This window comes from Puma concolor, chromosome E1 (genome assembly GCF_028749965.1).
Source record: "Puma concolor isolate L17-30 chromosome E1, mPumCon1.1.hap2, whole genome shotgun sequence".
Taxonomy (NCBI): domain Eukaryota; kingdom Metazoa; phylum Chordata; class Mammalia; order Carnivora; family Felidae; genus Puma; species Puma concolor.
In genome coordinates, this window is record NC_141680.1 from 49,892,535 (window position 1) to 49,908,135 (window position 15,601).

The window sequence follows — 15,601 nt, forward strand, 5'->3', positions numbered from 1 at the left end:
CTTAAGCAGGCTCTATGTCTAGGAGCCCAATGCAGGGCTCGATCCCATGACCCTGGGATGGTGACCTGAGCCGAAATCGAGAGTCAGACGCTCCACTGACTGAGCGAGCCACCCAGGTGCCCCATAATCTGCGGCAACATTATTAGAACGACACGGAAAAGATAGCACGTGAGATGCTTCCTACAGTACTATCCCTGCAAGAAAATGGAAAGCCCTCTCAAACGTCCAGCAAACGACGAATGGCACAACAACGGAGGAACCACACACTGGCACGTCATACAGCCCTTACAAAACCTGCTAGGGACACGTGCGCTGCCACAAACAGGCGGCAAGCTTATACTGTTCGTGAAAACGTACACGTTGCAAGCGGTACAGTGTGCTGTTGTTGCGCAGGGTGGGCTTATTTTCGTAAAATAACGTCACTTATGCATTGTGCTTAAGTATACACGTCAGAAACACCGACTTTAACTACAGCTATCTCTGGGACAAGACATCACAGGACATTTGTCTTTTCGATGTTATATATTCCTATGCCGGTTTTTTTGCTTTTGGTGGTGGTGGTTGTCGTTGTCGTTTACGAGGGCCACATCTTACTTTGTGAACAAAGAGGAAAGAACATCATTTTTGAAAGGTCCCGCTCAGATGCCACCATTCCTCTAAAGCCTGTCTCGATCGCTTCTGTTCAGAGAGCTGCCCCCTCCTTGAAATCCTGTAGTGATGACGGAACAGAGTTTCAGGGGAGTAAACCTCAGCTGCGAAGCCTCCTGGTCCGCTGCCTCCTGCTGTTCCTTACTTAGCCTTTTATGTTGTGATACCTGGATTACAGGCTTCTTAAAAGTGAGGGTGTCCCACTTTTTCCCTTTATATCTGCTGCTCTGGCCGCTTCCAGAACTCCTCCCCCCCCACCCCCCGCTCCAAGTCCTTCCCTCTCTAAAGCATTGGCCTCATGGAGACCCTGCCACCGAGAAGGGCTCCGGGTCCTGCGACCCGGCAGCTGATGTTAGCGTCTGGTCACCAGGGAGCACTTTGGTGGCAGAGGGTGTCCCCTCCTCTCCACGATACGGTCAGTCCAACTACCCAGAAGCACCTGGCCCCAGTGAGTTGGAACCCATCACAAAACAGTTGCGTTACTCTCAGAAACAGACAGACGGAGGGAAAGGGGGGGAAAGATGACGTCACGTATCCAGTGTGAGGCAGCTGTGTTAAGCCTGGCCATTTGGAGACAAGTGAAAATTTTTACCACCCTAAATCGCCAACATGAGGACCAAAATGAGAAGATTTTAATCTGAGGGAGCCGAGCAGTTCGGACGAAGCACTTTGTATGGAAGGGTAGAGCGAAGCGTGACAATATTTACTCATTTGGTCTCTCCCGGTTCCCTTTCCGCGGCCCGTCGGATTTAGCAAATAGCATTTAATCTCTCACCCCGGGGGGTTATTGGAAGAGTTAGATGTTTCTCTCTTTGTTCTGTTCTTTTCCCTTAAGAGAGAATTCAACGGGTGTTTAGATCGGTGTGACCAATGAACGGGCTACCGGTCCAAGAAGATTCTAGAATCCAGGGGCTTACAGACAGAGTTCAAAGGAGTCCCCTTAGGCATCCAGCTCAAGGGGAATGCTCTCAAATTCTGCCTAAAACCACCCTGGTACTGTCCTAATTCTATTACACCACTTCAGGAGTCCATGCTTTTGGGCAGCATTACTCACATGTGCCCTTCCCAGCACCCAAGTTCCAAACATTGTAAATTTCTCCATTAAAATTATTATGCTCTAGGGGCGCCTGGGTGGCTCAGTCAGTTAAGCGTCCAGCTGCAGCTCAGGTCATGATTTTGTAGTTCGTGAGTTTGAGCCCCGCGTCGGGCTCTGTGCTGACAGCTCAGAGCCTGGAGCCTGCTTCGGATTCTGTGTCTCCCTCTCTCTCTCTCTGCCCCTCTCCCACTCGCACTCTGTCTCTCTCAAAAATAAACAAACATTTTTTTAAAAATTAAAAAAAAAAAAAACTATTATGCTCTAGCGGCACCTGGGTGGCTTAGTCAGTTAAGTGTCCAACTTCAGCTTAGGTCATGATCTCACGATTTGCGGTTTCGAGCCCCCATCAGGCTCCCCACTTGCTCCCGCCCCAGATTCTTGCTCTCTCCTCTCTCTCTGCTCGTCCTCTGCTCGTGCTCTCTCTCAAAATTAAAAAAAAATTTTTTTTTTAATTATTATGCTCTCTTTATCACTGGTAAGATGGGGACTTCTTTTACATCCCTGTAAATAAAGGGAAAGAGGAATTTCTGTCATTAAAAAAATTTTTTTTATTTTTTATTTAAAAAAATATTTTTAACGTTTATTTATTTTTTGAGAGACACAGAGCATTAGCAGGGGAGGGGCAGAGAGAGAGGGAGTCACAGGCTCTAAAGTGGGCACCAGGCTCCGAGCTGTCAGCAAAGAACCCAAAATGAGCCTGGAACTCATGAATTGTGAGATCACGACCTGAGCCAAAGTCAGACACTCAACTGACTGAGCCACCCAGGCGCCCCGGAATTTCTGTCATTTAAAAAAAAAAAGATCAAGTTCAAAGGCAGAGACTAGACACAATCATGGCCTCTGTAGCCTCAGTGCCCAGCACAGAGCCTGGCACACAGTAGGCCCTTAGTGAATGCAAACTAAAAAAATTCACTAAGGAGTCTTGCTACTAGGAGCACCTGGGTGGCTCAGCTGGTTAAGTTTAAGTTTCTAACTCTTTTTTTTTAATGTTTATTTATTTTTGAGAGGGAGAAACAGAGCGTGAGTGGGGGAGGGGCAGAGAGAGAGAGAGAGAGAGAGACAGAATCCGCAACAGGCTCCAGGCTCCGAGCTGTCTGCACAGAGCCCAACGAACCCATGAACCGTGAGATCATGACCTGAGCCGAAGTCGGACACTTAACCAATTGAGCCACCCAGGCGACCCTAGGTGTCTGACTCTTGATCTCAGCTCAGGTCTTGATCTCAGGGTCATGAATTCAAGCTCTGTGTTGGGCTCTATGCTGGGTGTGGAGCCTACTTAAGAAAGAAAGAGAGAGAGAGAGAGAGAGAGAGAGAGAGAGAGAGAGAAAGAGAAAGAAAAGAAAAGAAAAGAAAGAAAGAAAGAAAGAAAGAAAGAAAGAAAGAAAGAAAGAAAGAAAGAAAGAAAGAAAGAAAAAGAGTCTTGCTACTACTGCTTTTACTAAATTTCCTTTCCTTGGATTGGTCTACAACACGGTTTCTCGACTTAGCCACTCCGGGTGTTTGGGGACATCCTGTGCATTTGTAGGACGTTTAACAGCGTATCTGGCCTTTCCACCCACTAGACGCCATAAGGACCCTACCCCCCGCAAGTGGTGACAATCAAAAATATCTCCAGACAGTGGCAGATGTCCCCTGACGGGAAAAATTGCCCCTCTGTGTGAGACAATGGTCTAGAGGCTCCCCTCTTTGCTTTACATAAATCAATGAAGATTAAAAACAACAAGTAAAAACAAAGCACAAAGAAGTCCTCTATGTATAAACTTAGCTCCAGCAGGTAATTACGTTCCCTGCTCCTTTCTACGCAAGGCATGTCTGAACATTTAGAAGCATATGCCCATATGCCACCCCCCCCCAACATTTGTGTCCCTGGTGGAGAGCTGTGGGGGGGCAGCACCCTGGAGGCCAACACAGACATCACCGTCTCTGGTCAATCAAGGACACAGAGCGCGGAATCTACCTTAAGCCAACACCAACAGCCTCCGAGCTAGAGCTCTCTATGCTAGACTCTGGGAATTGGCCGGGCCGGACCAGTCCCGTAGGCTGGGTGCTGAGATGTGTTCCTGCGCCCCCAAACTGCCAACTCAGCTTTGCAGGCCCGGGCTCCCTGCCTGTGTCCTCCGCAGGCACGCTTTTGACATATTGTACGGAGTTCCTCATTCCTGGGCTGGGATCTTCACCTTGAAGCCTTGGCAGAGCATGAGAGGGTTGGGATGGAAATCTTGGCAGAGGAAAGAACCCACGTATCAAGTGCCTGACAAGCACAACCTGTTCGGATTTTGGCTTCACTTCCCCTCTCCTGCTTTGGGGGTTGCTAATGTGACTTGATGCAAAGAGCTTTACGATTGATGGGGGCGGGGCCTTGGTGGGGCTGTGCTGAGGTGAATGGAGGTGCCCCCTGTTTCTGGGAAATCACGCTGTTTTGTTTTGTTTTGTTTTGTTTGCAGAGTCTTGCAATGGTCATGAGAACAAAACCTGAGGCTAAGAGGCTCTTGGGGGTTGAAGCTCAGGCCCTTGGTGTGGCAAGGAGACAGCAGCACTGCAAAACGAGAATAAGGAGAGCACCGTGTTGTCACCTGATCCGAGTCTCCAGAGTGTCCTTCTCAATCTCCGGTGAGTGGTGGCACAAGGCTCCGCCAGGCGGAGGGCACCCAGTGGAAAATTCCCAGCTCCAGTCACCTTAACGAAGAGAGGCACTCTCGCCTCTCGTGTGGCTCGGAGGTTTCCAGGGAGAAACGGGAGGAGGAAAGCAAATGCTTCAGGCCGCTGCCTCGGGCCTGGACAGTGGTGCGTGTGACCGGAGCTGGGAGGAGACGGGTGACCCACATAGCCCTGGTCCGAATGCATAAGCATCAAAAATCGCAGAACGGAGTCGGCCCACGAGCGCCTGAGCTTTCTCCGTGGAAAACGTGCTCCTATTTATGATGCTGACACAGCCAACTCGGCTGCCCCGGCTTTCACTTGTTCATTCAACAACCGTCTCCTAAGCGTCTGCCACGTGCTGGCCGTGGACTAGCTGGGCAGGTACGGTGATGGGAGAAGATGGCTCTTGTTTTCGCGGGTGGGGTGGGGTGCCCAGGAAAGGCCCCAGTGGAGAAGTTCGCCAGCTGAGTGGCGCAGAGGTGGGGAGGACCGGGGAGTGGAGAGGGCGGAGGGCCCTGCTGAGGCACGGGGCTTCCTCCCAGCCAGTGAGGGGGTCTGAAGCAGAGAATGACAAGGCCAGTCATTTTAGAAGAAAGCTCTTGTGGTGGGGAGGAGGATGTGAATTATTTAGGGTGCCCAGTGGAAACGTATTTGGAAGTGGTTTGCCTTCCGAATCGGCTCCTTCCCTTGTCCCCAGCCCCTGGCTGATGACACACAACCAAGTGAGCCTAGGACACTCCCTTGTCTCCCTTCAGGTGGGTTCCTATGCGGTCTGGAGCCTGGAAGCGGAATGATGTGGGGTTGGCGTCACGAGGGAGTCCCACGGAGCATACTTTCCCTGAGATTTTGTCGGGGGCTCCCAATTACGCCTCTTCCTTTGTGGTCTAACTGCTAGGGCAAGTGAGGAAGCATTCCACCTGCAGTGTAGGCCAGGGATCCTCCGGGAAGGGGTACCTGGTGGAAAGCGTGCAGGGCTGAGTGCTCTGGAGCCCCTTTCTTCCACAGCCGCTAAGAAATCCTGAGAGTCCGGGACAGGCAGGGCTGGCTCTGCGTGGGAGCCAGAGTGGCAGGCTGGGAGAGCTGGATCCCAAGTTCCGTTCATCTCCAGTGACCATTTCCTCTAGGGCAGGGTTTCCCTAGGGTGTCACTAGCCTCGGCACGAGTGCCATTTGGGGCCAGGCAATTCCCTGTTGGGGGCAGGGGGCACTGTCCTGTCCATTATGGTACCTTTAGCAGCATCTTTGTCCTCCACCCATCAGCTGCTGGTAGCGTCCCCAAGTTGGGACAATCAAAAATGTCTCCAGATACTGGAAGCGTCCTTGTGGGGTGAACTCCCCCAGCTGACAGCCACCGCTCTATGGGACAGTATTCCATTCTTATCTTACCGGACCTCCCGGCAGCGCTCAGTGCAACGGGTCACTCGCTTCCTCCTGAAACTTCTATTCCTTCGTGCACTCTCCGTGTCTTCCTTCCAACTTTCTGCCCGGTTCTTTGGATTCCTGGGGCCTCGCCATCTTCTTCCTGATCTCCACATGCAGCCCCCTCCCTCAATGCTGGTACTCAAACTCATTTCCTGCTTATACTTTGTGCTTTTTCCCTCTCATTCATCCCCAGGATTTTCCAAATATTCCCGCAACTGTCACCGGCCCAGATTTCTCTAGTCTACGCTCTAGACTCATTTCTCTGGGCTTTGGATGTCTCGTTGGCATCGCAGAATCCATCTATCTTTCTCAGAAATCCACTCTTCAACCCTGCCAACTTGTTGTCCGATCCATTAAACCTTAAGGTCATCCTGACACCTGCTTTTCTCTCATCTTCACATCCAGTGCATGACCAATCCCGGCCCAATTCTATCTTCAAAATCGCCCCCAAAACCATCTGTTTCCAACCACACTAGTTCAAACCACCACATAAGGTGAAAAACCAATAATGCAGATAACTCCAATGGCCTCAGTGGTTTCCTGCCTTCTGCTGTGCTTCTCTCCAGTCCATTTGCCATCCCGAGACATCTTTCATAATTGTTTAAAATGTTTCTTTATTTATTTTTGAGATAGCACACAAGAGCAGGGGAGGGGCAGAGAGAGAGAGAGGGAGGGAGAAAATCCCAAGGAGTCTCCACGCTCCCTGTGTAGAGCCCAACACAGGGCTCAATCTCACGAACCATGAGATCATGACCTGAACTGAAATGAAGAGTCTGATGCTTGACTGACTGAGCCGCCCAGGGGCCCCCAGAGCAATGTTTTAAAAGCACAGATCAGATCACATGATGCTTGGCTTTAATTGCTGCAAAGGCATTCCGTTGCACTTGAAGAAAATCTACGTGTCTTAACATGGCCCCATCCTCCTTTCCAATCTTCTTTGTGCCATTCACCCTTTTGTTCCTGCTGCTGCCATGTTGGCCTTCTTTCGCTCCCTCACGTGTGTCACCTCAGGACCTCCACACATGCTGTTATCTTCTCCTCTTACCTTCTCCCCCAGCTCTTTTCATTATGCGGATCTCAGTATGTCATTTCTTCCACAACATCTTTCCTGCTCTCATCCTCTCAAATTCAGTTTGCCCATCATGGTCTCTCCCGGCATGCTTCTTTATAGCGCTTGTGACTTTTAACGCCTTCTGTACTCAAGTGATTCTCTATTGTGGGCTCCCCTGCCAGATTGGACGTGTCCTGAGGGAAGGGACTCTCAGCGTCTCTTCTGCTCACTGCCATGTCACCATCTTAATATTGCTATGTGACGCTCAGTGAGTGCTCGGTAAACATTGACTGGATGAATGACTATTCACCTCTCGCTTCCCTGGCCAACCGCATCCAGAAAAGAATACTTTGTGACCAAGAGAAATGAACGACCGTGGAGAATGAAGAAAAAAGCTCCTTGAATGTCTGTGTAAATGAAAAGAAGCTTTCCAGGGACGGTTCTTGAGAGCACAAAGCACAAGGAGATGAATCGGGTACCCGCTGACTGGCAATGAGACTTGTTGATTTCGTCATTAGCATTTTCCATATTTATCCTAAGACTTTCCACCAAATCAAGAGGGATCCCCGTGAGTCCCAGGCAGGATCACATCAAAGCAATCTAAGAGGCGGAGCTGAAATTAATTCAGTCTTCTGCCTTCCTGGAAGGCCTGAGCTCGCGAAGAGGGAGACGGCAGCCCCCCACCCCGGGCCGAAGGAGCCACGGAAGTGACGGGACACAGCTTCCCCCGCTGCGCTGCGTGGTGCTCTAATGCGTCCCCGAAGCCCCGTACGTCCTGGGGGACTTGATATGAAACCGTAGAACATCCTCCGTATGATGAGACAAGGAGAGGCCACGTTTCTCCTCCTCCTCCGCAGGCCCAGTTACGCAGAGCGCATTTCACTCTGTTTTTCTGAAAATTCATGAGGGTGGTTGGCTGCACAGTGTTGGTGTCAGTGGATGACGCTACAAAGCGCAGCCTTGGAGGCCAACCGAGAGTAAGTCACATCAGCCTCTCCCCATCGTATGAAGAAGGGACATCAGCCCTAGAGCTCTCACGCCCGCAATCAAACAGCTAAGCATTTGCTAAGGGCAGGTTAAGATCCCCAAATGTGGAGGCAAAAAAAAAAAAAAAAAAAAGAATCCAAAACCATACTGGGAGCCCAGTCGGTAGAACAGTGGAATTCATTTTTAACGGGTTTATTTATTATGTCTTAAATCAGCCTTAATGAATCTGAGGAAAGAGTCTCAAGGTCCATGTGTTATGGCTCAAGGACGAGTCTGGGGCCCTGAGTCCAAACATATTGTGATTGGCTGCCTGTTGCTAAACAACAGAAATAGCCCTGCATCTGCTGTCAGCGCAGGACTGGGATGTTATTTACAAGGGGGGGGGGGGGGGGTCACGCAAGTTCCACCAGCAGCCATTAATAAAATACGAACGGGATATAAATGGCAACTCGCACCAACAGTAAAATCACAAGGTTGGATGGACTGAGGCACACGACGGATTCTAGTAGCGGGGAAGCTGTAGAAAAAGACATGCTCTTAGATTTACTCTCCATCAAGAATGGAAAAAAAGAGAAGCCCTCACGAAGGCACTTCCTGTTTTGAGAGAAAAGTTCTGTGTTAAGATGAGCTGTTTCCAGTTTCAGTATTCGCTCAGAGGATGGAGAGAGCATTTGCTTTGTGTCACACCCCAAAGATACAAATAAAACCCAGCCCCTGCTGTCACAGAGCATGCAGATGGGGAGACGGGTTGTGCAGGGCCTGGCAAAAAAGGAAGTCACAGGTGACTGCTGTTTTTTTGGAGGCCGGTATGTTGGATGGTTTGGCCTAAGGGATATTTTGCTACCTGGAATGATGGCAGAGCTGGGGAGACAGGAAAACTAAACTGAAATGGAGTGGCGGCCAGGGCCCTGAGGAGTAGGAACTTAATTTTGAGACTCGTATCAAATAATCCAGCAAGATGTGAGACCAAATTGAATCAACACAGAGATGGATGAAAGTCTCCCGGTTTAGGACTTAATAACTATCTGTTGAATGAATGAATGAACGAATGAATGAACGAATGAATGAATCTCTTTTATATATCATCCCACATTTACTGCTTACCTCAGATTCTTTGTAGTAACGTTCCGGAATTTCATCGCAGGCAATATCAATAAAGCAAACTTCTCTCTCTAGGTCTTTGGCCTCATTGTCAAAAATCTGAAAGGGCAGAGCAACATATCAAAAGTTAGTATCTCCAGGCGCCTATGGTTGGCGTGACTGTGCCCGAGGCAGAATAACACCCCACGGAGTATCTTCACATGGCTCAGTGCTCCTGGCTGGGGCTTTCTGCCGGCCTTGGCATGTGCAAGACTCATGAAAGGCTTTTTATTCGTCGCTTACATTTTGTCACATCAGAGGCAGGTGTAGCATCAATCACCGCCTGGCGAGGAGTAGAAGAAAAAGTGGTCTGTTTTTAGAAGTCCAAGAGTGAAGAAATAAATCTCTTCCAAAAATGAAGACTGCTGAGTTTTTTTTGGCAGTGAATCTGAACAGGGGGCGTGAAGAGGCTACAAAGGGTCTGGCTAGATAGAAGACCACAAGTGGCAACAGAGCCCAAGATTTAGGGAAGACAAATGTGTTTTGTTTTGTTTCATTTTCACGAAAAATGTTATATATGTTTACCTTCACAAACAACACATGCCCATGGCAGAAAAAAAAAAAAACAAAAACCAGATAAACCAAAAGAAGAAAATAGAGATTGTCCACAATCTCATCACCCAGGAATAAACCCATGTATTACTTTTGTTTATTTAAGAACACGATTTCTTTGGGACACGTAGGAGTAAGAAGGGAGAGCTTGCGGAGAAATGGCGAGAGGTTCCCTGATCGTCCGCTTTAGGTTCCAATGGCCCAGAATGTCCATCGCTTGCAATGAAATACGTAAGACAGCTCCATATCTGGATATAAATTCTGGTGGGACGATGAAGTTCTTCTACTTTTCTCCCTTCTCATTTTTTCCACCCTGAAGGGATGCTCTTCCCAACCCTGCTGAAGGCTGGTAGACAGACTAAGTTTGCAAAACCACTTCATCCTTGGAAGACATTTTAGCTTTAGCTGTATCCCCACCTCACCGTTTGGCTAATTCCTGCCAGGGAAATCAACTGTGCCCGCTGATTAAATCTGATTCTTCAGAAGACAATGAAATATTCTGGCAGAACAGTGTGCCTAAGAACACTGACTTGACACGTGACACAAATTGGTGCCTATTAATAACATGATCTCCCACAGGACAGCCTCTGCAGGACCCTTTCCATGCTACACTCTCCTTGGTTGATTCGTGACTTAAACTATTAGTCTTTTCCGTATGCTTTCCAATAATATCTGTGCTGGTATTTATCCTCCAAGTCTGATGTTTGCTCTGTCGTCTACTTTCTTCTAAAATGGTCGGGGACTGGACGTTTCGGATTTGTCCAAGGAGACTGACTGTCCAGTCTGACCTGAGGTGGCCACCGCCTCTTCCTTAAAGGGAGAGAAGGACCGGTTCTCGGATCAGCTCTGGCTCCTTCCACTGCCACTTGAGGTCAAGTGCCTGGGGACACTCAAGAGTGTTCAGGAAGGACAGGTGGATGGCTTTGAAATGAAAGAGATTGTATGGAAACAAGTTCAAGTTTGAGTGAAGAAGTAAATAAATGAAATACTGGGTGTCAGGTTGTTCTCATGGGTCTCCTTCCCTCCCCCTCTCTTCCTCTCTCTCCTCCCCCACCCCCTCTCTTTACCGGAGTCTCTTTTAAGTATGTGCCAAGAGAAGAAAGACATGTGCCTCATTAAGAAAACAAAACAGGGGCGCCTGGGTGGCGCAGTCGGTTAAGCGTCCGACTTCAGCCAGGTCACGATCTTGCCGTCCGCGAGTTCGAGCCCCGCGTCAGGCTCTGGGCTGATGGCTCAGAGCCCGGAGCCTGTTTCTGATTCTGTGTCTCCCTCTCTCTCTGCCCCTCCCCCGTTCATGCTCTGTCTCTCTCTGTCGCAAAAATAAATAAACGTTGAAAAAAAAATTTTTTTTAAAAAAGAAAACAAAACAAAATGGAATACCCCAGAGGGAAATGAGCTTCTAGAGAGTAAATTACAAAAGAAGTTAGAGAGGTTTGGCATTTATTGGTGGTAAAATTTATGGGACTGAAGGAAGGGGAAATAAACAGGGGTTAAGGGAGTTACTGACAGATTGTGTGGCTTTTCCTAATTTAATCCAAACATTTTTGATCACCTATTATACCAGTTATCACATTATTGCCCCTCAGCTGCGAATTAACCCATTAGTTTCTGCTCTGAGATAACGCACTGGACCCTAGAAGCACGTCTTCTTTATAGTAGTTATGACATTACGTCATTTACTGGAGGGACGTGGCAGGAGGAAGGGGGCTTCTCTTCCTGGTGTTGGATCTTCTCCTGCTGCAGAGTCCGTCAGTGGGGACATTCAGTGGCGTTCTGTCTCAATTGCACGCCGGGAGCGCATGGTTGCCTGGTGACCTTGCAGCCCTGGCCTTCACCTTGGCCCTCTGCATGTAGGACCGTGCGTTCCAGGGTTTGCACTGGCTGTGGCACTCGCCTCTACACACCTGCCCAACAGTGTCATCTGACCAGTGCCCAGCGGGCTGTTTCCCAGTGCCTAGCGACCGTGGACCGGCCCTGGTCCAGGAAAACCCGCAAACTCCACCATTCAGTGGGTTATGACCACAGCCTCTCCAGTAAAGGCTGAGACCCACAGCCATGGAGAAGGACCTCTTCCGAGTCTGTTCTTCCTTCTGTATTCTCCCTCAGCCTTGGGTACCCTTTGGGGTTCCCTTTACATCTTTATAGTTCCACCTATCAAAGTTTAACAATTCCTTATATTACACTCCCTCTATTCAAATTACCGTGTGCCTCCTGATCGAGCCCTGACTGCCACACTGTGTATATAAATTGCTGCCCTCAGCTCTGTGGGCTACAAAGACAGGGAGGGCTGAATCCCTGCCCTTACAGAGTTACCATTTACTAAGACCGATTAGGAAGCTATTTCGTAAGATGCAAGGCAGAATAAAGTATTTGCTACAATGAAAGAATAGACTATAAAGCCAGGGGGAGGAGCCATTTATATTAACAATTATATTATCAGGGACTCCTGGGTGGCTCAGTCAGTTAAGCGTCCGACTTTGGCTCGGGTCATGATCTCACGGCTTGTGAGTTCGATCCCGGCATAGGGCTCTGGGCTGACCCCTCGGAGCCTGGCGCCTGCTTCGGATTCTGTGTCTCCTTCTCTCTATGCCTCTCCCCGACTCGTGCTCTGTCTCTCTCTCTCTCTCTCTCTCAAAAATAAATATTAAAAACCAACCAAGCAAACAACAAAAAACTACATTATCAGGACACTGAGAGAGAGAACTGAGATGAGAAAATTCTCATTTTTCAGATGAGAAAACCAAGGCTCAAGGAAGCGAAGAGCTTTGCCTGAGGTCACACAAGAGCTGGCAGAGAACCTCAGATTCAGGGCGAGCCTCCAGCCTTCACAACCAGACCCCTCCAGGGATAAAAAGCTGCCTTTCGGCACCCAAGCGGGAAGATAAATGTCAGTCAAAAGTGCTTCCTGCTTCTTCCCAGAAAGATGAAACTGGAAACTGCTTCCCCTCTCACTACTTACAAAATGTATGTCGTGAGCAACTGAGTTTGGGAACTCCCCTCAGGCTGGGAACTTTTCTGCTTTGTTGAATAGCAGAGATCGCTGCCGCAGAATCTACTCGGCCTTCACTACCTTGACACTTAATTTACATTGGAAATACGGAGCACCATCACAGTAATTGTTCCAGGGTGGGGTTCCCACCATCACAGTAATTGTTCCAGGGTGGGGTTCCCACCGCTTGAACATAGCCACAGAAATCACTTGAGGCTTGAGACTGAAACCTCTCTTCAGGCCTGAGGTTACAAGGAGTTCTAATTTTCAATAAATAATTAACCTCCCAATGATTAGAGATTTGGGGAGATGCTCTTAGGCGCTCAATCAGTGCCCGCCGACTTAATGGATGGCATTAGCTTTTACTTCCCAAAGAGGAATCTACTATGGCAGGAATATCGCTTACTAATTGATCTTAGTTTCCTTTCGTGAGCAGGAGTTCTACTGCCTTGGTCGGAAGCACCCTAACTTTCTGTAATTCTCAACAGAGGGCTCAATGTCCAGTGGGAACTTCCCAGTATTTGCCGACAGGTCTTAGATTGGGCCTCAGGTGAGCTGAGCTGGACTTCAATGATCTCCTCTGTGTAACCTTGGGCAAGACCTTGTACCTCCTTGGGGTCTCTGTAGCCTCACCTGAAAACAAAAGCCTTCGTCAAACGGATGGGTACCAGGAAGTCGTGAAACATCCTGGAATCGTACCCCAAATGTGGCGAGGTGCGTTTTTCTGGAGCAAGCGTTCAAACACTCTCATCTGATCACTAAAGAGATCTGCGGCCCCAGTGAGGTTGAGACCAAGAGATCCAGAGGACCACTAAGATTCTTTCCAGTTAAAACGTCTGTGATGTCGAGTGACCTCTGGGTCGTGTTGCATCTTGCTCTTTGGCCATTCCTTCTCTGCCCCTTCACAGCCAGCTGCCTTGGGTCGTCCACAGAGGCGCTGAGGCGGAGAAATGGAACAGAGCCGGGGATCACGATGATGGAGTGTAATCAGAGGCCACATGGGGGGGGGGGGGTGTGTGAAACGGTCCGGATCTTCATGCTCAGTTTCAGGGCACAATCCAGAACTAAGCCACCACTGTTACAGAGGCTTAGTCAGGCCCCAGAGGAAAACACCATGAGTAACTACTATTCATTTGGGTTTCCCCAGCAGCAGAAGTAGCTGCCAAAATTCTGGTCAAACCATTGGCTCTCTCAGCTGGAATACGAGATCTGCTGAGATAGCTTTATGATGAGATATATCTTGTTGATACATCAAGTCACGGCTCCGTCAGGCCCGCACCTAACACAGGTGCCGTGCACCTTGATGGTCTTGGGAACTTCTTGGGGAGAAGTTGTTCCCTTCTGAGATGGGAGCTGGGTTAGGGAGTTAATTGTGGTACTTTCCCTACATCCCGAAGAATAATGTTCCCATCTTTGGTTAATTACCAGAGACATGCCCGCCCACAGATCATCTGCAGTGGATATCAGTGCCAATCTGGTTGACTCTCCTGACCTTCTCCCACCCACCCACTAGGCAATGATTGCTCAATAAACAAACTCTTTTTGATTTGAACTGAGCACTACGACAATGAGAAGGCAGATCTCCTGGGTAAATATTATCTTATAGATTCCAAACAAAAAGGGAGTAATTTCTCCTTTGTTGTAAAGTATTAGGAACATTAGGTATGAAGAATCTTTAAAATCTTAATATACTTTGACCTAGTAAGCTTAAGCTTTGAGAATTTATCTTAAGAATCTTAAATGAAGGAAAAGCTTCATGCGCAAAGATTTTCTTCCTGACATTATTGTAATGGCAAGAAAAAACAGACAAAGGAAGCAAACAGCTTAAATATCCCAGTATGGGAGAATACCCATGAAAACTCCATTCTTAAAAATCATTTCCCCGGGAGAGTATAGATACATGGAGGTGGGTGGGACGGAGAAGGGAAGACACCCCGTTTTTTTTTTTAAAGATTTTATTTTTAAGTAATCTCTACACTCAACATGGGGCTCAAACTCACAAACCTGAGGTCAAGCGTTGCATGCTCTGACTGAGCCAGCCAGCTGCCCTGAAATGCCCCCTATTTAATAGGAGTCATGTGGTCCTAACTCAGAAGGGAAAGGTACACTTACAAATATGAAATGCGTTTTAACAATGCACTAGATTTCTTCCTCGAACAGGGAGGGATGTCTTTCTAGATTTGGAATCTCTCTTGTTACAGTCCAGTGAGGGACAGCACTGGGTACAGTGGCTTTTCAGAAATCCACAAACCTGGGAGTCACAGATTCTGCATCCCTTTTCTCTATAATGGTAACTTTTGTGGTTTAAGATCCAAGTTTGTTTGTTTGTTTATTTACTTATTTATAAAGTAGGCTCTCTGCCCAACTTGGGGCTTAAACTCACAATCACGAGATCAAGAGTTGCATGCTCTATTGGTTGAACGAGCCAGGTGCCCCTAAGATCCAAGTTTAGATTGGAACTATCTGTACTTGCTGCACAATTTTTCTGTAAACCTAAAACTGCTCTAAAAAATAAAGTCTATGATTTTTTTTTTAATTGAAGAGGAAAAAAAAGATCCAAGCTTAGTAGCTGTGTGTATTTTATCTTCCTGCCATCAGCTGAAGCTATCAGTCCAAGGTAGAGGTGGGTGATTGGTAGGGATTTTGAGAAAAATTCACCAGTCATCTTGCTTTATGCTTCACATATGATTAAAGGGAAAAGAATCCCAGCTGAGCCTCTGTTCTCTAACGTCATTTTGCTGCACTTGGGAGGTCTCTGGGGAAGCAACTGACGGAAGACATACCAACAAAGAACAGGTTCAACAAGAAGGAGCCTTGGAGGCAGAATTACTGTTTTAACAATCCTTTCATTTTATTTTTTATTTATTTATTTTTTTAATTTTTTTTTTCAACGTTTTATTTATTTTTGGGACAGAGAGAGACAGAGCATGAACGGGGGAGGGGCAGAGAGAGAGGGAGACACAGAATCGGAAACAGGCTCCAAGCTCCGAGCCATCCGCCCAGAGCCTGACGCGGGGCTCAAACTCACGGACCGCGAGATTGTGACCTGGCTGAAGTCGGACGCTTAACCGACTGCG

General features: G+C 48.1%; 1 protein-coding gene and 1 long non-coding RNA gene across 8 annotated transcripts in view; one reads left to right on the forward strand and one right to left on the reverse strand.

The window, feature by feature from the left end:
- The window catches only part of PITPNC1 (phosphatidylinositol transfer protein cytoplasmic 1), a 270,127-nt gene that overhangs the window by 37,711 nt on the left and 216,815 nt on the right, over nt 1–15,601 (reverse strand). For all 7 annotated transcript variants that reach the window (XM_086687793.1, XM_086687795.1, XM_086687794.1 and 4 more), the window contains one exon: nt 8,948–9,043. In XM_086687793.1, the coding sequence (XP_086543919.1) occupies nt 8,948–9,043 (96 nt within the window). The remainder of the gene's footprint in view (nt 1–8,947; nt 9,044–15,601) is intronic.
- LOC147574483 (uncharacterized) lies at nt 4,089–15,084 on the forward strand. Its single transcript, XR_015244246.1, has 3 exons — nt 4,089–4,765; nt 12,267–12,687; nt 12,722–15,084. It is a non-coding gene; the product is annotated as an uncharacterized LOC147574483 (long non-coding RNA).